The sequence below is a fragment of the Ailuropoda melanoleuca genome, chromosome 12 (genome assembly GCF_002007445.2).
Source record: "Ailuropoda melanoleuca isolate Jingjing chromosome 12, ASM200744v2, whole genome shotgun sequence".
NCBI lineage: Eukaryota > Metazoa > Chordata > Mammalia > Carnivora > Ursidae > Ailuropoda > Ailuropoda melanoleuca.
Window position 1 is genome coordinate 81,587,698 of NC_048229.1, and position 23,238 is coordinate 81,610,935.

Consider the following 23,238-nt stretch of genomic DNA (forward strand, 5'->3'; position numbering starts at 1 on the left):
ATCTGCAAGTGGGGGCCGGATGCTGACTTACCCAGCTCAGCTCTTGGGAACTCTGAGCAAAATCTGTTGTTGCCTTTGAGCCTGTGTTTCTCATTGGACTCCACTGTGATTTGGGGGCACAATGCTTCAGATTGTGAATTATGGACCGTGGGAGCTTTCCTGTAGACAAGACTTAACTGCTTGTTCCCTCTTGACTCTTGCGCCAACCGTGCTTCCCCAGGGGACCCCGTCGGCTGCTCCCCTCTGAGTGGTCGCTTGGGGTGTGACTGCTGTGTGGGGTATGGGCAGGGGCTGCATCAGTCTCCTGGCCCTGCATCTGGGTGTCCACCGAAATGACTGGCAACGCGACCTGGTTAAGTTTTCTCGTGTTCCACTGGAGCCTTTGGGGGACACACTGTTGTGTTCCCTAGAGGGAAGGCGGCTGGGTGTCCCTATTCGTCAGGGCCTGGGGCTGCTGACGTATGTCTTGACTGCCTGTTATCTCCTCTTGCAGAGTCCACAACGATGGTGCTGTCACCAGCCAGCTCAGAAGCCCAGGTACCTTTAAAGTAATTTTTAAATTTACTTGCTACACATGAAAACTAATATGTGTCATAGCATGTCAATTAAAAAGCATATAAAGTACTTACACGATTGTTTCCATGAGGTAGGACACAGATAAAATACTCAAAGGGCTTATTTGAAAGGACTTGACGAAGAGAGTGGGTGGGTGAGGACAGAGAGCCCACTGGGGTGGTGCGGAACCTGGCAGGCCTTGGAAGGCCCGAAGGCTGGGGGAGCGATGGTTCCCCACCCCTCTCTCCTCTTCCACCCCAAGCTCCTGGTGTTGCCTCCCACTGACCCGAGGGAGGGAGCAAAGGTGCTGTGGTCTGTGGGGTTGGCCCCCGGGGCGCAGAGTGTCAGTCAGGGAGTGGGTCTGAGGGGCAAACAGGAAAACCAGCCAGTGACCGATGTCCAAGGACCCCCACCCCACCCACAATTCAAATCTCACCAGTAGGACCTGTGTCTCCCTGTCCCATCCAGCTGCCCCCCGAGAATTTGTCCTGAATTTAATGTTGATCATTCCACTGCCTTTAAGCAAGCTTTATGCAAATATGTATTTACTTATATATTAAGCACAGCGTTATACCAAGGGTAGGGGGTGGTCACAGGCCGAAGGAGGTGGTATAGTGTGTTGTGTGAATGAAAAAACAGTAATAACATCATCCCAGTGCTTCCCTGCTTTCTCTTACTACCACATGCTGGCTGCACGTCAGAGATAAGATACCCTCCCCAGCAGTGCACTGCCTACGAGTGTCCAGAGCTTGGTGGTGGTACTGTTAATACAGATCGCTTTCCGTAATTTGCTTTCGGATAAAACCTGTTTTCAAGACTCATTTCCATTCCTGGATGCTTCGTTTATCCAAAGCCCGGGAACATTCCCCTGCCTTTCCGACAGTGATCCCAGGGCTGGCCCGGTTGCCTAGAGTCCCCAGGTGAAGGTGCATCTGTCTACCACACCGAAAGAGACCCAGTAGCAATTTTGCAAGTGTTATAAGGAGCTTTGTCTGTGGGGGTCCAGTCTGGACTCTTGTGCCCAGAGGCCCACAGATTAACCCAAGCGCCCCACCCCAGGGCCTATGGTAGGAGGCTGCTTGTGCTAACCCAGATTGCTGGCCGGCCCCTCGCAGAGACCGTCCTGCAATTCCAACCCCTTGCCTCTGTAAGCCCTTCAGTTAGCAGGCTGTTCCCCCACGCTGGCCTACTGTGAGCCTCTTCGGTTCCCGAAATGCTGTGGGCAGGTAGGGCTGGAGGTTCTGAGACACTGGCTGGCTGCCCAGATTTTTCCTTATGGGAAAGCAAGGGCTCTTTGCCTTTCAGGGAGTTTCCAGTGTCTGGGCTGGAGCACAGAGAAGCTTTTAACCAAGCAGCTATCAGATAAGAGGCTCCTGTTGGAGTTAACCCTTTAACTGATGTGGTGCTAGCTTAGGCCAGCTACCAGGAGAAAGAGGGAGAGGCATGGGTGGGTTGGGTGCTGCTCTGTGGTGCGCTGGGGCAGGGGCTGGCCTCCTGGGCCCCTTTGTCTGCCCTGCTCCACGCGGCAGAGTGGTCTCCAGTGGAGAGACGGGGCAGAGTCCCCTGGGCCAGCAGGGTCTGCGGAGCAGAGTAGCCACGAGCCTCTCCCTCCCATCTCCCTGGCATCTACCTCTGGGCCAAGAAAGAATCATTGGGCATTTGTGTGAACCATGGAACTTCCCAACCCAGTAGCCCTGATGGGGATCCCACTGCCACAGGGGACTCCACCTGGCCCTGGCCTTGTGCCCTCTGACTCATGATTTGGGGTTGTGACCCTGGCCTTCCTAAAGCAGAGATAAGACAGCCTCCAAGGGTGGACTGGGGTTTTGTTGACTCTAGGCTGGAACTTTGCTCTATTGGAGCCTTGCTTTTTTACCAGGCCCAACCCTCTCCCCGAGCTGCTCCCTGCAGGCTCAGGGTGTGTTCTAGGCGTTCCTGCAGGATAGAGAAGATGTCTTGTGCCTGCCCCCTGCCCGACAGTGACTTTGTGTGTGTCCTCCTTCAGCTCTGCTCAGGCTAGTTCCCCTGGGCTGCAGGTGTAGGCAATGAGAGGAGAGGCCACAGGCCTCTCCATCCCCTAGGCTAGGCAGACTTGGGGGTGGAAGGTAAGGGTGTGGCTCCATCCACCACAAAGTGGCCTCCCACCTTGGCACAAGGCTTAGAGCACAGGCTGTGGACAGCCCTGGGTCCCAAGTCCAGCTCCACCAGCTGCTAGCTGTGGTCAGGTGACCTGAGACTCTGTGCCTCCCTCCTCTGCCTAGAAACCGGAGGTTAGCTCTGGGGTTGGGTTGTCCTATAGTTAAGTGACAAAGCGCTCAGAGTACCTGATGACATGAGAAGAGCTGTCGTCATTTTGTATCATTGTCGTAAAGAGGTAATGTCAAAATAGGAAAGCCAAGCCAGCTAGAAGCAGTGTGCACGTGCTTATCCTTCCCCCTCTGTGCTCGCTGACATGGCTCTTCCCTGTGCGAGCAGACCTGGCCTTTTCAGGACTGCATTCCTGTGAGCAGGGCACATCAGGTGCCAATGGCAATTAAACAAACACACCAGTGGAGTGGCGGTATTTTGCAGACATCCTCCAGAGAACGCAGATTCCCCAGTGGTTAATTGTACTCCCTGAAAATAGGGTTTTCTGCCAAGTAAAATTGTGAAGTACTGAGTGAAGAGGTCTCTCTATTGCAAAACTTAGATTTTTAATATGCTAATATGCTTTTAAAAGAACTAATTACGGAGAACTTCAAGCCCACATAAAGTAAACCACAGCGTTGTAGACCCCATACCTGGCTGGGCTCCAGCAGCTGCTGTGAGCCTGGGCGACGCCATCCGTTCCCACCCCCACCCCCACTCAGGGGCCATGACGTTTTTCATTTTTTTTCTTTTTCAGGTTAAATTTACATATGTTGAGATTTATGTGAAGTTTAAAATATTTTTAAGGGAGAGGATGTCATTTTTTATGAGTTCTGTAAAAGCGTCTCTATCACGTGTCATTAACGATTCCAGCGTGCTAATCTTTCTCATTTTAAATACATTCTTACATGACATTAAATGCTAATGTTTAATTCGATGATCTGTCTTTTTAAATCACATTTTTTGGGATATGCTTTCTATTCGGTGAGCTCCTGTGCTCCTTCCAATCTCTACCTCAGCCCTCGGCTTGGAACCACTGACCTGCTTTTTATGGCTATAGATTACACAAAAGTCTAGGCAAGTAAAGCTAAATGGAAACGTGCAGTTTGGCTCTGTTGCTGTGTGGTCACCATGTGTGTAAGATGAGGGCATAAGTTTGACCCTTGGCACTGCTGCCTGGTATCCCATGGTAAGCGTGAGTCACCTGTGTTTATCATCTACCGGTTGAAGACAAGTCCTGTGTGGATGTATGTCTTTCCTTTTTCTTGGTTAGAAACTCGGGAGAGGAGATGTCCTCACTTCACATCTTAAAAGCATGTTTGACCATAAGAACTTGCCGAACTGTTTTCCACGGGTGCCATGCTGTTTGGAAAGCGTCTTGTCCATTCCGTGACATATTTGGTTGGCTCACAGCGTGTGTCCTCTGCACAGCGGCTGGCTGTTGCCATTTCAGCCTTAGAAGTCGTGCTGTGCTCTCATCTCGGGGAAGTTGTCTTGTAATTCGTGGGGCATTGTCCCTCTTCTGGCTGGGTCCTTTGCAGGTTGCCCTCTTTCCCCCCTTTCCCCATGACACTCTGGGCCCCTGTCCTGCAGATGGTGCAGTCACTGGGCTTTGCCATTTACCGCGCGCTGGACTGGGGTCTGGATGACAGCGAGGAGCGAGAGCTCAGCCCACAGCTGGAGCGGCTCATCGACCTCATGGCCAACAACGACTGTGAGGACAGCGGCTGTGGGGCTGCCGATGAGGGCTATGGGGGCCCAGAGGAGGAGGAGGAGGCCGAGGGCGGCCCCCGCACTGTGCGCACCTTCGCCCAGGCCATGCGGCTGTGTGCGGCACGCCTGACCGACCCCCGGGGTGCACAGGCCCACTACCAGGCTGTGTGCCGGGCACTCTTCGTGGAGACATTGGAGCTGCGGGCCTTCCTTGCCAGGGTCCGTGAGGCCAAGGAGGTGAGCGAGCAAGGATGTGTCAAGGAGGGGCCAAGGACGTGGCGGGGCTTCCTGGAAGCCGAGGAGGGGAAGGGTGGGCAGGGAGCAGAGCAGGGCACGAGGAGGTGGTATGCCCAAGTGGAGAGCAAGTGGAAGGGATCACAGGTAAGGGGGAACAGGCCCCCAAGGTACCTTCCTGGCCATCTTCCTCCCCCCCCCCCACCTTGCATTGGTCCCTCTGTCTCTCCAGCAGGAGGTGGAAATCCTCAGCTCAGGAGTCTGACTAGCCTAGCGTTGCTGTCTGCTCTCAGGGTTGGGCACTATCTCAGAGGCTTTGCAGGTTTTCCCTTGACCCCAACACCTACTCCTTAGCCAGTTTTGCAGAGGAAGGAGCTAAGGTTCAAGGACATTAAGTAGCAGGCTCTCAGCCTTTTGGCCCCAGGACCTCCTTCCTGTTGCCTCCCAGCTCCTCATGTTTCCATGTCCAGCGAGGCCTGGCTATCTTCTCCCAGTGCTGGCTCCTTCTGGAAATGGGAGCTGAAGGCAGCACTGCAGATCTGTGCACACAGGTGCTCAGTGTGCTTGGAGTTCTGGGGAGGTAGTTAATTCAGTGCCGTAGACTTCCACCACTCTTTCTTCAGGTAAGCCAATAGAGGCTCTGAAAGCTGTCCCTTGCCTCAAGGCAGAGCTAGTACAGACAGAGCTGGGGTCTCCCCAGGGTTGTCTGTCTTTTCACGGTCCCAGAATTACTAGCTGACGGTGTTCCTTCAACTGTCCCATCTCCTCCCTTGGAGGGAGCTGACATCCTTCCTTGAAGCAGGGGCCTTGGCACAGGGACTCCTGCCTCCCATAAGCAGTCACAGATGAGAAAATGCAGACTTGGTAGAGGGCAACTTGTTCCACCCACTCTTCCTTAAATGGCAGAAGGTGTTTTTTGGAATTGACCGATGCTGGTCCCTGGTTCCCTGGACCAGCTTCCCTGAACTCGTGGGCCTGAGTAGATTCTCAGGATTGCTGTGATTGACAGGGCCTGGGTCCCAGAACAGGACAAGTCAGCAACACTGCCTGAGCCACTGGGCCCTTATCTGCAGCCCACCTGATGCCCTAAGGGTGGGTGGTCCCTCTGCCTGCTCCCTGCCCCCCCCCCCTCCGTCTACCTTTGCGTCTTAGAGATTTTCTTCTCCTGTTCTGATTAGTGGATGGTCTTAATGCTTTTGTTGTCTTGCTCTGAAGTCCTCTGTTCTGTTGCTAGGATCAGTTCCTTATCCAGACAATGGAAGCTCTTTCTTTAGCAGGAGCAAACAAGTCTAGACTTCCAAGTAATTCATCCAAGACATGTTCAGGGAATTGGTAGTGACAGTGAGTGAGAAGGGGGTCTCTTGGTGGGACACATCTGGGCTGGCATTTTAGAAGAAACACCCTGCTCAGGGACAGGTCTAGAACTCCAGGAGGGATGGGTGACCCACTCTTCATGCCCTTTGCCCACAGGAACTGCCAGATCACACACAGGTCTATTTTTAGAATCAGCCAGATCTCACACCATGTGTTGCTCCGAGACTTGGCAGCACTTTCTGGAGCGTCCCAAAGCAGTTTAGCAAGTAGCTTGGGGTGAAAGCCAGGGCAACCGGTTCTGTCTTAGTGGGGGGGGGTGAGGTGGGAGCTGTGTGCTAAAGGTTCAATGCTTCTCCAGGGTAGGGGAGTTGGTGGGAACAGAGTCTCCAGTTGCTGCCAAGATCCAGGTCAATGAAGGCAGTGAATCTAGTAGCTTCTTGCCAAATTCTCAGCAAAGAACAGTTACCTAACAGTCCTTCATGTTCTTTGGCCCCCACCATGATGGCGGCATTTTCTCTACTCGAGGAAATTCGAACCTGTGTCTGTTTCCCAGGACTTGCTGAGTAACTCATCCTCTTACCCATCTGTCTACCCATCCATCCACCATTCCTCCATCCACCTACCCACCCATGCATCCATCCATTTATTCATTCATTCAACAGTTATTTAAGACCTAGCATCTGTCATGTTGTGCTAGGAACTAGGAATACTAAGGTGAGAAAACACAAACATAAATGTGGTTCTGGCCTCATGGAGCCAGTGGTCCAGACAACACTCAAAGAAGTAGAGACCTGTAAAACGCCAGTGGGGATCATGTGTCAAGAAGCAACCGTGGCTTTTCTGGGCGGGGGGGGGCGGTGCATGTGGCCTGGGCAAAGAGGCTAAGGCGTTCCCGAGGACGCGTCCTGTGAGCTGGATCTGAAGGAAGACGGGGAGCTCTTCACAGATGACAGCAGGGCCCCCCTGCGTCTGCTCTCTCTGAAGGACACGGTGCCTCTCTGGGCTGTGCAGATGAGGTGAGAGAAGGGTGCAGGTTCTTTTGCAAACCAGGAAGTTCTATGTGGGTGCTAGGTGGGGGGTATGTTCTCACCCCTGCCCTTGCCCAGGAGAAGCTGCCAGAGAGAGCTGATGGGACACCAAGTGTCCCACATGGTTCCCAAGCTAATGGCTCTGTTTCTCTAGATCTTTCTGGGTCCAAAACCTTGGCCAGAAATGCCCACTCATCCTTTTTTAGCTGGTAGAATCGTAGCCCATGTGTTAAGGAACTGTCCCTGGATGGACAGACCAGCGGGGCCCGTATCCCCATGATGACCCTTCTTTCACCTTCTTCTGGACTAACAGATGCTGCAGAAGCTTCGGGACGAGGAGCTGCAGGCAGAGAAGCCCCTGGCAGAACTTGACAGCCTGGGACACACAGACTGGGTAAGCTATGGCTCCTCTCCTGCCCTGGGACAGAGGGCTCAGCCCCTCCGCTGCCCAGGGTCTGTGCCAGGGTCTGTGGGAGCCCTGCTGGGTCTAAGGGCCATCTTCATGTTCTCGGGGGCCCAGGCCCGACTCTGGGTGCAGCTCATGAGGGAGCTCCGCCACGGGGTGAAGCTCAAGAAGGTGCAGGAGCAGGAGTTCAACCCCTTGCCCACCGAGTTCCAGCTCACCCCCTTCGAGATGCTGATGCAGGACATCCGCGCCAGGAACTACAAGCTGCGCAAGGTCATGGTGAGCTGCTGGGGGAGAGGAGCCTGCCCCCGAGCCTTCCGCCCAACAGTGGCTCTAGATCCCCTGCTCTGTGTGCTGGGTATTCAGATGCACACAGGCAGACGTGCCCCTGACGCACCTGGCTCACACCTGACACGATGTGACCGGGACAGGGACACAGTATGACGTCGGGGACATGGCGCAACAAGGACGTGGACACAGTGTGACAAGGATAGGAACACAGTGTGATGTCAGGGACATGGTGCGACAAGGACAGGGACATGGTGTGCCTCCAGGGACACGATGTGACAAGGACAGGGACACGGTGTGACAAGGACAGGGACACGGTGTGATGTCGGGGACATGGTGTGACGTCGGGGACGTGGTGTGACAAGGACAGGAACACAGTATGATGTCGGGGACATGGTGTGATGTCAGGGACATGGTGTGACGTCGGGGACACGGTGTGACAAGGACGTGGACATGGTGTGATGTCAGGGACACAGCATGATGAGGACATGGAGAAGGGATGTGTGGAGAATTCTGGAGGACCAGCAGCAGGAGCTGAGACTGTGGGATTGTCCTATTTTATGTTCACAGAGCTCTTGCTGTGTGCTGGCTTTACTCTGCAAATTTTAAATGTGCGAGTTCATTTCATTCTTAGGACAGCTGGATGAGAGGGGTGCCACTGACCTTCATCTCCACATGGAGAATCTGGGATGTGGGGACGCCAGTGGTGCTCACCGCATCCTTGTACCTGCAGCCTGAGGGGAGGGATGGTGTGAGGACAGGCCCTGCTCAGGGCTGAGTGAGCCCTCCCACAGCCCCAGCTCCTGTGTGGTATCGAGCTCTTAGCCTCGGCTGCCTCCCCCACAGGTCGATGGAGACATCCCTCCCAGAGTGAAGAAGGATGCCCATGAACTCATCCTGGACTTCATCCGCTCCCGGCCTCCACTGAAACAGGTACCGGCTGTGCGCCCCCCCCCCATCTCAGCCTCCCCTCCCCAAGATCTCCCTGGAAGGTTGTTTCTAAGAAGGACCTGCCCCAGGACCTGCCCCAGGAGCACACGGGACACCTCCCGTCTGCCCCCTGCTGTGTCAGCTCCTGATAGGCCTGGCTGTGTCCCCAGGGTTCCTCCCCACTTGCATGTCCGTGTCACAGCCCACTGCCCTTCCTTCCTGGAGCTGCCATACTTCCTCCAGGTCTCAGAGAGAAGGCTTCGCCCCTTACCCCAAAAGCAGAGGACCCTGCACGAGAAGATCCTGGAGGAAATCAAGCAGGAGCGGAGGCTGCGCCCGGTGGGGGGCGAGCGCTGGGGTGGCCGGGGTGAGCATGGGACACCCGTCCTTCCCACCTTCCCTCCTTCCCTGCTCCCTCCCCCCTCCGTCCCTACCCCCTCACTCTCCTGTCCTGCTCCACCTCCCTGCTTCTACCAGGGTTTGGCTCTCTGCCCTGCATCCTCAATGCCTGTTCTGGGGACACCAAATCCACCTCTTGCATCAACCTGTCCATCGTGGATGCTGGGAACAACACACAGCGCCCACGGCCCCGGGTCCTGCTCAAGGCACCGACCTTGGCTGAGATGGAGGAGATGAACACATCTGAGGTCAGAGCCCACGGATTCCTGGGAAGAGCCCAGGGAGGAGGACGAGGGGCAAGACGGTGGCTGAAACAGTGGCCTTGGGCCACCTCTTCCCATAGCACGAAAAGGGCTGGAATGTGCGTGCTCCATCATCTTGGGGCTGGGAAGCTGAACAGCCCTGTAGCTGATGTGAAAAACCAATGTGCCTCAGTGGGACTCCCCAGCATGTCCTCACTGCCCTCCGAGCCCAAGAAAACCAGGGGTGGTAGCGATCTTGGTGGCTGCACCTGATACCAGACCAGTCATCTCCAAGACTTCCCACAGGCCTCAGGGAAGGGCTGGTTTTTCGAGGTCCTTGCTTTCCACTCTCTAGAGGACAGTCAGGCTGGGCAGTGAGATGCTGGTGGGCAGTGGTCAGGGCTGAGCCTGGTGTGTCCACAGGAGGAAGAGTCTCCGTGTGGGGAGGTGACACTGAAGCGGGACCGCTCTTTCTCAGAGCATGACCTGGTCCAGCTCCGGAGCAAAGTGGCCTCTAGCCTGCAGCCACCCACTCAGCCCCAAGGAGGGTCGGAATCAACCCGGCCCCGCGCAGGCAGCGTGCACACTTGGAGGCCAAGCACCCAGGAGCAAGGCAAGTGGGGCCTCTCACCCCCTTCTCCCTTGACTCTGTCCTGTGGGCATCATGTCCTGGCTTGGGTCCTACTGTCGTCCTGAGCAGGCAGCACCCAGAGGGTACAGGGAACTCATAGCTGTAAGAAGCGTATTTAAAGTTCAAGCCCAGACTTCCCTCATTGCCTCAGGCAGGCATCCCCCACTTTTTTAACTTGAAAACTCTCTTATTAAATTAGTAATCCACATTTTTATAAAACACTTTTTAAAAGCTTTAAAACATTACCATGATTCTAATATTTAGGGATAATTACTATTAATATATTGGTATATGAAAAGAAAACTGGATGGATGGAGGATGGATGATAGAAGGGTAGATGGATGGATGATGGATGGACAGATGGATTATGGGTGGATGGATGACAGATGGATAATGGATGACGATGGATAGATGGATGATAGAAGGATGGATGAATGGATAGGTGGCTTATGAATGGATTATGGGTGGATGGATGGATGATGGAAGGATAGATGGATGGATGATGGATGGACAGATGGATTATGGGTGGATGGATGACAGATGGATAATGGACGACGATGGATAGATGGATGATAGAAGGATGGATGAATGGATAGGTGGCTTATGAATGGATTATGGGTGGATGGATGGATGATGGAAGGATAGATGGATGGATGATGGATGGACAGATGGATTATGGGTGGATGGATGACAGATGGATAATGGACGACGATGGATAGATGGATGATAGAAGGATGGATGAATGGATAGGTGGCTTATGAATGGATTATGGGTGGATGGATGGATGATGGATGGATAGATGGATGGATGATGGATGGACAGATGGATTATGGGTGGATGGATGACAGATGGATAATGGACGACGATGGATAGATGGATGATAGAAGGATGGATGAATGGATAGGTGGCTTATGAATGGATTATGGGTGGATGGATGGATGATGGATGGATAGATGGATGGATGATGGATGGACAGATGGATTATGGGTGGATGGATGACAGATGGATAATGGACGACGATGGATAGATGGATGATAGAAGGATGGATGAATGGATAGGTGGCTTATGAATGGATTATGGGTGGATGGATGGATGATGGAAGGATAGATGGATGGATGATGGATGGACAGATGGATTATGGGTGGATGGATGACAGGGATAATGGACGACGATGGATAGATGGATGATAGAAGGATGGATGAATGGATAGGTGGCTTATGAATGGATTATGGGTGGATGGATGGATGATGGATAGATGGAAAGATGGATAATGGGTGGGTTGATAGATGATGGGTAGATGGATGAACAGATGATGGATGGATGGGCAGGTGGCTAGACAAATGGATGGATGGAGAGATGACTGACAGATCTTTCTAGTCTTTTTATTTTTATTTTTCTCTGTCAGTGAAAAGGTGTCTGCAATGAACCAGATGGGCCATGCAGCACACACCACTCTAGAACCTGACTTATCGTCACCTCCTTTCCCTGTTGCTCAGCACAGAGGTCAAACAGTCCTACTGGCCACACAGGGTTAGTTAGTCCCACTGTTGTAAGGGCTGTGCTCCCCAAAGTGCTGACAGGACACGGGGTTGTCCCTCTCCCTCACGCACTGCTTCTGCCAGACATGGCCAGGCCACCTCCTCTGCCTTCAAGGTTACCTTGAGCCACCCTATTGCTGTCTCGCCACTCTCGGGGTGCCATTTGGTAGCGGACCACTTTCTGGAGTGAAGAGGTCCAGGCCATTTCCATACCTCATGGTCCCCCCACAACTGTCCTCAAGACTCAGAGACCCCGTGGTGGAAGTGAATCTGCCTCTTTCTCCTCCATCCCCTTCTGCGTGAAGAGCAGTGAGCGGCACTAACAGCGGAGGCAGGCTTCCTGCATGACTGGTGTGATCTGCTTTCACTGTTGGCTGCTTTGGGACGCCTCACGTTGGCTCGTTAACAGGGAGCAGATATGGGGCCCCCCACAGGGGTCCCTTGGGCCTGCCGCACTCATGTGCCCCCGATGTGGTTGATGTGCTCTCTACGTGTCCTCCTGCTTGATTACTCCCCCCACGGTCCCTACTGCCCGGCCAGCTGTGTCCCTCAACCCCTGGGCACAGCCCTCCCACACTAGTTTCTGCAAGGTTGTCCTGACAGGGCTTCTGTGCTCTTACTCTAGGTCCCTCCCCTGTGAGTGTCCAGGCCCAGCCTGACCCCAGCTGCCTATCACACAGTGGCCTGGGCTCAGCAGAGGACCAGCCAGAGGCTTCTGCGGCCCCAGACACCCATCACCTGTGGCTGGTGAGCGAGAGTCATTGTTGTCCACAGTGACGGGGGGTGGCATCTCTGGGACCCTTGTCCTCACCTGTCCGCAGGACAAGGCCCAGCAGGAGTGGGGCCCGCTCCTTCAGAGGGTGTGGCTAGGTCTGCTTTGGGCCTTCTGGGCACGGCAGCCACCTGGCCACAACAGGCCCTTGCTCAGGGGACCAGGGACGTCTGAAGTTCAGTTCCAGCTCAGTGAGGGTTAAGACACGAGAGACACTGGAGCCCTGTGGCTGAATGCAGTGAGACGTGACAGCGCTTTCTGGGGGCAGGACTTTGACCCTGCACCTGGGCTTCCTCAGTTTTGCTGCAGGGTTTTCTCAGAGGGATGACTGGTGAAGTGCTGGCATGTCAACGGTGTTGTCATCACCCTTTCCTTGACGTTTTGTCAAGAGGCTCAAATACTTCGAAAAGTGCCATATACATGTATGGTAGTATTACTGCAGACATTCGCCAGCTAAGACCTATGTGATCTGTTGCTGCATTAAAAATTACCCCAAAACTTAAAATTGTAAACAACAAAATTTTGTTATCTCACACAGTTTCTGAGGTCAGGAGTCCAGAAGTGGCTCAGCTAGGCAGCCTGGCTCAGGCCTCCCTGGAGGTTGCATTGGAATGTGGCTCCTCACGTGGCTGTGGGTGGGAGACCTCAGTGCCTCCACACGCGGACCGCTCCCCAGGGCCCTTGGGTGTCCTCAGGTCATGGTGGCGGGCTTCCCCCAGCGCTCGTGGTCTCAGAGAGACAGCAAGGCAGAAGCTGGTGTCAGAAGTGAGTTGTTGTTATTTCCACCTAAATCTCTTCATTATGAGTGAGTCACTAAGTACACCCTCAGGGGAATTCAGGCCCCCTCCTCTTTTTTGGTGAGGAACCAGAACCAGCTGTTTTACTTCTTCATTTCTTGCATTTTTTTTAAAGATTTTATGTATTTATTTGACAGAGAGACAGCCAGAGAAGGAACACAAGCAGAGGGAGAGGCAGAGGGAGAAGCAGGCTTCCCACCAAGCAAGGAGCCCGATGTGGGGCTCGATCCCAGGACCCTGGGATCATGACCTGAGCTGAAGGCAGATGCTTAATGACTGAGCCACCCAGGCGTCCCTGCATTTCTTGCATTTGAAGTATTCCTTGATGACATCCTTGGCCTGACATTTTGCTGTAGTCTTTAACCACCACACAACTGCAACCAAGCCCCTACGGGGTCTTCCTTCCCTCTCAGTTTTACAGAGGCCTGTCCATTCCCCCCGTTTCTCGTTGTCATCAGCCTTCACTAGGTTGATCTGGTGCCCAGCACAGGGCACCTCCCCCAGCTTGACACACAGGCTCCTCAGAGTCGTTGCAAACACACACAGACGGGTTTGGTGCACGTCTAAGGCTTTGGAAGCTTTGTGAATTCCACGTGCGAGGCCACTGTGGATGAGGGTGGTCTCCAGCCCCTCTTGTAAAGCAGTGTTAATGTCCATGACACCTCTAGCAGCAGGGCCTTCCTCAGCCCCGGTGGTGGGTTACAGGTGGAACTGAGTGTTGAGCACGTGTGAGCCCCCCATGCAACTCAGGGGTGGCCCGGAAAGAGGAAGGCTCACTTCTTGAAGGGATGTCAGCGAATTGGGGGACATGTATATATTCTATTTTTTTTTTTTAGTAGACTCCACACCCAGCGTGGGGCTTGAACTCACAACCCTGAGATCGAGACCTGAGCTGAGATCAAGTCAGACACTTAACCAACTAAGCTACCCAGGCGCCTCAATATATTCTTTTAATTAATTAATTGGGGATGGCATATTTTAAAATGACAGTTCCCATAAGTGTATTCTTCTTAGCACACATCTCGAGAGCGTGTTCTGAGAGGTTTGGCTATCAAACATCACATAATCTCAGCGGCCGTCTGCCCCGAACACGTACTCATAGCCGACCTGTTGAGCAGCCTGCTGGTCTCTGCTCCTGACGTGAGACTTCTTGGCCACATGTGCTGTTAGTGTAACATGTATAAGGTTCACAGGTTAGGGTTCAGGCTGTTGGAAACAAAGATCAGAAGCCAGAGGACCTGATGCTTCAGATTGGAATGAGAACACGGGGTCCCAGACCCTCCCAGACAACAGGAAAATTCCCTGGTAGGAAACAAAGAACAGTCTCCCAACTCCCGTCTTTGTGGCACCCTCATGGGCTGGTGCCTCCCATGATGCCTCATTCCAGTAGCTAACATTTTAAATTTGGGGTGCCGGGTATTGCACTAAGGGCTGTATGTGTTATCTCAGTGGAGCTGGAATACAATGCCACTTTATAGGAGAGGCACTGAGGCTTTGAGAGGTCGAGCTCTACACTGACCTCCCTGGAGCAGGGGGCTGAACAAGGCGTACTCACCATGGTGGCCCAAAGTGGTAGGTGTGGCAGGTAGGACACACAGATGGGCCGACTCAGAGCCCTGCTGGTTGGTGAGCACTGAGTTGGGCAGGAGGTCACCTGGGGCCTTCCGAGCCAGGGAGGACAGAGCTCTGTGGTGAAGGGTTCCACGAGAAGAGGTGGGCCTGGGGACCCTGGCTGGTTTTGACTGGCTGTGGTGTGTATTTGCCAGTGGGGAGCAAGGACGGAGGCAGGCATTTCAGGTCTGGAGAGCACTGTGAACACAGGTGGGGATGGCTACAGGGGTGTGGTCATCGGGAGGCTGGGGGGAGGCCATACACGTAGGTGGGGCAGGTCAGGGGAAAGCTTGCTTGTAGTTGCACGACCGCATTGGAAAGTCACAGGTAGCATGCGTGGCTCCCAGGAATAGATGAGATGAAAAACGGGTGTTTTAGGAAGTTGCTAGGCTTGGGTAGGCTGAGGCCACAAAGAATCCAGAGTCCTCAGAGAAGAGAGGACCTTGTGGACAGACTCCTGAAAGACCTCATTTCCGAAGACCTGAGGAGCACTGAGCCCTTGACTCTTTGGTCCCCAGGAATTCAGCCACCCTGTGGAGAGCCTTGCTCTGACTGTGGAGGAGGTGATGGACGTGCGCCGTGTGCTGGTAAAGGCCGAGATGGAGACGTTCCTGCAGAACAAGGAGCTTGTCAGCAGTCTGAGGAAGGGGAAGGTGAGGTGGCCTGGACCCGGCGCTCCCTCATCAGGCAGGAGCCCTGAGTTGATGGCAGGCCAGGCAACCTGAACCCTGGGCTGCTTCCTCACCAGGCAGGACTAACTAATCTGGGCCTTTTCTTCCAGATTTGCTGCTGCTGCCGAACCAAGTTCCCACTGTTCTCCTGGCCACCCACCTGTCTCTTTTGCAAGAGGTGAGCCTCTGTAAGCACCCTGGCTGTGAATTAACATGGGAGGAGGAGGTAAGCGTCTCTAAGCCAGCACTGTCGAGAACTTCCTGAGAGTGTGGGGTGTTCTACCGTGCATCGTGGGCTAGTGCAACTGTGGAGCATAAAATTTAATTTAATTTTAATAGCTAAGGGGCTCCCACCTTCAGCCAAGGTGGGGTATCAGGCATTAGAACAGGCACCTTCCACCTGAAACAACCAAAAAACCCCATAAAAAACCCAGAAAACCCAAAGAACAGGAAACGACTTCAAGATACTGGATATCAGGTAACAACAGGAAACAGACAGGGTGAGCCCTACCATTGCCTCACTTGCCTGGAGTTTTTAGGTCATGGCCCAGAGGCCACTTGGCTCCTCGAGTAGAGGTGGTCAAGCTGAACCCAGAGAGACCAAGGTAGCTAGAGGTCTTAGCACAGATTTGCGGCAGGGAGAGAGCTGTCCTCAGGGTGAGATCCGCTGGAGTACTCAGCAGGGTACTTAGCCGCCATACAGTCAAGGAATTACTGAAGGCTGGGAAGAAGCATCCTGAAGCAAGGACTGGCAGGAACTGGCAGACTCCAAATCTGGCCCACTCCCTGTTTTGTAAATAAACTTTCATTGGAACAAAGCCACATCCTTCGTTTATTCATCATTCATTTACCAACCTAAAATGTTTGCTATCTGACCCTTTCCAGAAGCAGCGTACTGACCCTGTGCTAAAACTTTGAAGGAACAGTGTCTGTTCCCACCAATTGTGGTGGAAATGTGGTAACTCATGAGCAACTGAGTGGGACACAGAGGAAGGTCTTGTCCCACTAGTGGGGACTACGTGCCCCTAGACTGAGCATTGTTCCATACCTAGAAATTCAAAAAGGCAAGACCTAAAAGGACCAAACCATTCCCAAGCATCTTAAGTGCTTCCCAGAACAAAGCTCAAAAACAGGAATAAAAAAATATCGAGCACCCAGCAAGAGAAAATGTCTAGCATCTAATCAAAGATACCAGGCATGTCAAGAAGCAGGAAAACATGACCCATGGTAGGAAAATCAATCAAAATTACCCAGAACTGGCATAGATGTTAGAATTAGTAGGTAAGTACATTAAAAACATTTTTTTAAGGAATTTATTTATTTATTTGACAGACACAGAAAGAGAGGGATCACAAGCAGGGACAGTGGCAGGCAGAGGCAGAAAGAGAAGCAGGCTCCCCGCTGAGCAGGGAGCCCGATGCAGGACTCGATCCCAAGACCCGGGATCATGACCTGAGCTGAAGGCAGACACTTAACCAACTGAGCCACGCAGGCATCCCCACATTAAAAGTTTTGAACTACATTCATATGTTCAAAAAGTTACAGGCGTGAAAGATTTGAAGAAGACCCAAAGCTCTAGACATAAAAACCAGAAGGTTTGGATGAATGTTCAGAATTACACTAGATAAAATTAATGGCAGATTGAACATTCAGAAGAATGTCCTGAAAAAAAATTAGTGAACTCAAAGAGAAAGCAACAGAAACTATCTAAAATGAAAACACTGAGAGAAAAAATAATTTAAAAAATGAAAATGGTGCCAGTGAGCTGTGGGATAATGTCAGGAAGTCTAATATAGATGTAATTAAAGTCCCCAAAGAAAAAGGTGGGGGGGGGACACAGAAAAAACATTTGAAGAAATAATAGCTAAAAAGGTTTTCCAAATTTGATGAAAAATATAAGCTCACAAGAAACTCAACCCCAACCACAAGGAACATAAAAAAAATTATACCAAGACACATATTAACTAAATTGATCAAAACTGTAATAAAGAGAAATTCTTTCTTAAAAAGATTTTATGTATTTATTTTAGAGAGCAGGGGGAGGAGCAGAGGGAGAGGGACAAGCAGACTCCATGCTCAGTGTGGAACCTGACAGGGGCTGAGGCAAAATCAAGGGTCAGATGTTTAACCAACTGAGCCACCCAGCTGCCCCAAGAGAAATTCTTAAAATCAGCCAGCAAATAAAGACATGCACAGAGGACAGACAGGGTGGTCGCAGGGTTCTCACTGAGATAATGTGAGCAAGAGGACGACAGTAAAAGAGCATTTTTGAAGGACTGAAAACCTGTCCATCTAGAACCCTATAGCCAGCAACAATATGCTTCAAAAACGAAGACAAAAAGTAAAAACATCTCCAGAAATACAAAAACAAAAGAATTCCTCAGCAGGAGACCCACACTAAAACAAATGTTCGATGAGGTTCTTCATGGAAGGAAAATGACACCAGCTGGAAATCTGAATGGACACAGAAATGGAGAGCACCAGAAGCAGCAACTACTAAGAGAACAGAGAAGATTATTTCCTTGTAACTCTTGACAAGTTAAATCAAGACCCACCACCCAACAGGGTGAAGTGCAGTGTCCGGTACCCACTCAATGATTACCAGGCGGGCCAAAAAATGAACAGCAATGTATCAGAGGATCTATAACATATCTCTAAGTAAAAAGTACCCTAACAATGGCATTAAGGCCCAGGAGGGGATCAGAAGTGTGCTGCTGGAGGGTGTGTACTCTATGTGCAGTGGTAAAATGTTACTTGACAGGAGGCTGTGAAAAGTTCGGGAAGTATAGTGTAAGTCTGAAAACAACCACTAAGGAAAGCAGAGGAAGGGCATGGAATCAAAAAATATAGTTGATTAAGAAAAAGGAAAAGGGGGGGGCGCCTGGGTGGCACAGTCGTTAAGCGTCTGCCTTCGGCTCAGGGCATGATCCCAGTGTTGTGGGATCGAGCCCCACATCAGGCTCCTCTGCTAGGAACCTGCGTCTTCCTCTCCCACTCCCCCTGCTGTGTTCCCTCTCTCGCTAGCTGTCTCTCTCTGTCAAATTAATAAATAAAATCTTAAAAAAAAAAAAAAGGAAAAGGGGACAAAGAATAGGGCAAAAAGAAAACAAACAGCCAAGAGGAGAGTCCTAAAGCCCACTGTGTCATAGTTACCTTAATTGTAATGGGTCTAAACAACAGACGAGTAAAGAAAGCAAGATTGTCTGCTGCCTGCAAAACACTCACTTGATGTGAAAAGACAAAGACTTGTTAGAAGGAGAATGGACAAAGGCAGACCATGCCAATGCCCGTCCAAAGAAAGATGATGTATTCATGTCAATGGAGATGGCAAAGAACATCAGAGAGAAAGGCGTTCCTGTCATAATGATAAAGGGGAAAAAGAGCTATTCTACAAGGACGCCTGGGGGGCTCAGTCAGTTAAGCGTCTGCCTTAGGCTCAGGTCATGATCCCGGGGTCCTGGGATCAAGTCCTGCATCAGGCTTTCTGCTCAGTGGGGAGCCTACTTCCCCCTCTGCCTGCTCTGCCTACTTGTGATCTTTCTCTCTCTGTCAAATAAATAAAATCTTAAAAAAAAAAAAAAAGAACCATTCTACAAACTTTACATACCTAACAACAGAGGTCAAAGATACGTGCAGTAAAAGTCTGATAAAGTTGCAAGGAAAAATAGATAAATCCATAGTTACAATCAGAGATTCAATAGCCTTCTGTCAACAATTGATAAAACTTGCAGACAGACACTAAGGGTACAGAAGGCTTGAACACTCCCAACCAACTTGACCTGACATTCCTAGCGCACTCCACCCCACCAGAGCTGAACGACTCCTTCTCAAGTGCACATGGAACATTGACCAAAATAGACCATATTCTGGGTCATAAAACAGGTTTCAAAAATGTAGGATTCAAGTCATGGAAAGTAAGTTCCCTGACCCACAGTGAAATAAGATAAAATTAACCCAGAGGTTTCTAGATGGCAAACCAATTACAAGATGCACATGCAAGAGGGCCCCATCCCTTTTTTTAAAAAATGAATTTGGACAATTTGTCCCCTGATAGATGTTTATAGAACAGTACACATAATACCCCATTTCACTTATTTCTATTTTATGTTAAATGTGTATCTTTGTCAATCACACTTAGATCTGGAGAAGGGAGACCCGTGAGCAGGGACTGCTTCTGACGGAGGGCTTTACAGGAGAGGACTCCTGGGTCTCCACCGCAGTCCTCTCTGTCGGGGTTTTCACAAGAAGGCATTCATTCTTGAAATCAGCAATGGGGAGTAAAAAGATGTTCATTACTGCTTAAAACTGAGTCGCTCAACTGTGGCCCCTCTGGCTCGGGTGGGGCTCGTGGTGGGGAGTGTCAGGCACACGCAAGTGCAGAGAGCATGAGGAATCGCAGACCAGACCGTCCAGAGAAAGAGTCGGGAGGGGCAGAAATATTTTGGATGTACAGCTAATTAAAAAGAAAAGCAAGATTTGGGGATTAAAAAAGTGAAATACTGAATAACTGGGGCTTGAGCAGGGGGCAGGGCAGTTGACCAGCGGGAATGGTTTCGCTATGGCCTCTTCACAGCTGACCCTCCTCTTTCCCTTCCAGGGCTGTCTGCACTTCCTGTAGCATAAAGGTGAGGATCATCTGGGGTCTAAGCAAGGCCCCCCGGGGTGTGAGGTATCCTGTGGCTGACTTGGCTTGTCAAGAGGGGCAGAGCTGGTGGCGGGGGGCGGGGTGCTCTGCTGTCTCCCATGAGCTGGTCACACATGGACCAGCCACCTTGTCCATCTCCTTCCTCCACACAGAACCCATTCCTACACTTTCCGAGACTGTAGAGTTTTTATTTTTATTTTTTTATTATTTTTTTTGGAGTGGGGGCACAGAGGGAGAATCTCAAGCAGACTCCCTGCTGAGCACGGAGACAAGTGTGGGGCTTCATGTCACAACCCCGAGATCACGACCTGAACCAAAATCAAGAGTCAGACCGTTAACCGACTGAGCCTCCTAGGTGCCCCAATACTGTAGTTTTTAAAGACTCATAGGTGGTCCTTTTGTAGGTGGTCTTTAAAAAAAAATGTTCCTTAAAAAAAAATTCCATGTTAGCAGGCTGGTACCAAGAAAAGCCCTTCCCTTGCCCTCTGAAAGTCCTACCTTCTGACAGTACAACGTCCTTGAATGTTTCTGGACAGGTTCTTCATAGCAGTCGGGGGTATCTTTGTGCCTGCAGGTGTGTAGACGTGGAAGGGTAGTCACATTTAAAACGATGTCATCCTAGTACATCTCAGCCTAGAAACAAGGGCCGCCAGAAAGGGGTTTTAGTGCCACGACTTTCAAACCCTTCGTATTCTGCCGTTGCACTGCTGACAACGTTCCACCTTGCCAACATTCAGAACTGACTGCTTGCAGGGTGTGCGCTCCGTCATATATGGTACGAGTGCCTGTCTAGATGAGCACGCATCGTGCTTGGGTGTGGGTACCAAGCGAGGGGGCCCATGTCTTCAGACGGCAGGCAGGGAGTGGGCGTCCAGAGAGTACACAGAGGGCAAATGATGACGTCTAGATGCTCCCAGAGTGTCACGCGGGCCCAGAGCAGGCGGCTGTCCACGGGTGTGTGTGGGTGCATGCGCCTGTCTGGGCGAGGCCTTGTCCGCATCTCCCTCTCTGTATTGTAGATGAAGATGCCTTCCAAGAAGTTTGCACACATTCCCGTCTACACGCTGGGCTTTGAGAGTCCTCGGAGGGCGTCAGCTACTAAAACTACACCGACCCAGAGAAGAGACGCCTTCCAGTGTGTTCCTTTGCGCTTTGCTGATGTCACGGCGGTAGTCAGGCACTGACAGTATAATACAGGAGCTGGGGTGGGTGGGGCGGTTTGCCAGGACACTCCCAGGACATGGAAATGCAAGGCAGTTGTCTAGGAAGAGATGTCTCAGAGGCGTCTGGGGGCTGAACTGGTGGGCAGATCCAGCTAACTCTTGAGGAAAAGCTTTTGCTGGGGGGAGGGGATGTGGAGGGGTATGGCGGGTGGGCTGTGGAAATGAAGAAACAGGAGGGACACTTCCCTGACGGCTCTGTCCTACTCCAGATCGCTTCAGGGGCCGCAGTGGCAGAGCGTGGAGGAGGCATTCCCACACATCTACACCCATGGCTGTGTCCTCAAGGATGTCTGCAGCGACTGCTCCAGCTTCGTGGCAGACGTGGTACGCTCTAGCCGCAAGAGTGTGGATGCCCTCCACACCACGCCTCGCCGTACCCGCCAAACCCAGTCCCTCTACATCCCTAACACCTGGACTCTCAGCTTCAAGTGATGGCTCTCGGCCTTCCTGGGCCGCCTAGCCAGAGGCTTTTCAAAGTGGCCAGACCTCTGGGGAGCCGCCAGGCTAGTCCTGCCCCCTGGCTGAGAAACTCCCCATCCTGGGGCACAGCTGCTGGCCTGCCTTCCTGGGTGTGCATGTACATATATACATATACAGATACATTTCTATGATATATACACACAGCCTATATATTTATATACCTGTTTCCTGGCCCCAGAGTTTTTTTGGGGTCAGGCTCACTCCAGGACCCTCCCTGGGGGAGGCTGTTTCCTTTTGGGAGTCCTTGGCTGGGGCAGGGGATAGGACAGGAGTGGGTTTTCTCACTCAGGAAGAAGGGCAGGTTGGAGATACAGCAGTGGATTCCAGATGATGGGCTCTGGGAAGACCCTCACCCCTGTGTTTGTTCTCTTCTCCATCCCAAGGATGAGAACACAGCAGCTTCCCCTCCCTGGGTGGATGTCCAGGCTGGGACAGGATACTTTGGTCCCCAGGTAGACAGGAGCACTCTGAGCGGAACCTGGCTGGCAGAGGCAGCCGGAAGACCAGGAGTGGGCAGATAGTCTCCTAGGTGCATCATATCCTTCCAACTGGAAGGCCCAAGGCCAAGCTCACTCCTTGCCCCCTGCCCAACATCCATGCCCCAGCCATCTTGGCTGGTGTTGCTGTCCTCACAGACTCAGAGGTCCAGAGATGGTGCTGGTTCCAGGGCCCTGGTGATGATGGTGATCCTGGTGCAGGGAGGAACTCTGTAAGTTTGTACACACAGCTGCTCTTGGCCTAATAAAGCTAGTCTCACCATGTTCCATCTGGGGTATGGACTGAGGACTACTGAGCCACAGTGGTGGGCACATTCTCTGAGGGCAGAAGCTCTTGGGGCCACTTGCCCTCTGATGCACATTCAGGGTGCCCATCACAAGAGGACGGTGTTCAGGCCCCCTCCTGTCCGTGATCCGGCCACCTTGGTCCCAAGGCCAGCAGGGCTAGATGTGGCTCAGCCTAGTGCATACAAGCCGCCAGCCTGGCCCTCTGGCCTCATCCCAAGATCCCCATTCCTCTTCTCTGGGCAGATGATTCCCTTAGGGTTTGCAGGGTGGGGGCAGCCCCACCTGCTCTTCAGGAGAATGGCTGCAGAAGCACCTGTGTGCTCTGCCTGCCACATGCATCTGGGAGCTGGCTTCTGTTGTCATCCCACCTTATAGATAAGGAAGGCTCAAGAGTGGAACGAATTTGGCCAAAGAAACAGCTCACCTGGAACCTCAACCCAGGACTATCAGATGCCAGGCTCTAATAGCCTGCTACATGGACAGGGGCCCAGAGGAGGCCCCAAAGGACAGGACTTGTAAAAGAGGGCCCTGCAGGAGAGGGTACTTCATCAGCTGGGGTCCACGACATTCAGTTACACTGAATTAAACAGCCAATAAAAATAGCCAGCTTCCAACACTTCTGGGCACTTCATTGGGCAGGGAGTATTATTACTCGCATTTATAAAAATGAGAAAGCAAAGGGGTTCCTGGGTGGCTCAGTTAAGCTTTCAGCCCTTGATTTCGGCTCAGGTCATGATCTCAGGGTCATGAGATCGAGCTCTGCGTTGGTCTTCCCCCTGGGCATGGAGCCTTCAGCCCCACTCTCCCTCTCTTAAAAAAAAAAAAAAAAAAAAAAAAAAAGAGAACGCA

General features: G+C 51.9%; 1 protein-coding gene and 1 pseudogene across 2 annotated transcripts; one reads left to right on the forward strand and one right to left on the reverse strand.

Moving 5' to 3' along the window:
- Window positions 1-470: 470 nt before the first annotated feature.
- SPIRE2 (spire type actin nucleation factor 2) lies at window positions 471-21,556 on the forward strand. 2 transcript variants are annotated; one of them, XM_011234280.3, is made up of 14 exons: window positions 471-537; window positions 4,276-4,632; window positions 7,285-7,365; window positions 7,492-7,656; window positions 8,512-8,598; window positions 8,839-8,962; window positions 9,073-9,242; window positions 9,660-9,849; window positions 12,031-12,152; window positions 15,104-15,238; window positions 15,367-15,434; window positions 19,854-19,881; window positions 20,921-21,036; window positions 21,334-21,556. In XM_011234280.3, the coding sequence occupies exons 1-14, from the start codon at window positions 505-507 to the stop codon at window positions 21,554-21,556; spliced, it is 1,899 nt and encodes a 632-aa protein (XP_011232582.1). In that variant the 5' UTR covers window positions 471-504. The 2 variants fall into 2 exon arrangements, 1 of the variants encoding a protein (XP_011232582.1); XR_004629144.1 differs by lacking the exon at window positions 21,334-21,556 and having other exon boundaries at window positions 15,367-15,482; window positions 20,921-21,026.
- On the reverse strand, window positions 13,148-13,673 carry LOC109490783 (annotated as a pseudogene).
- Window positions 21,557-23,238: the final 1,682 nt, after the last annotated feature.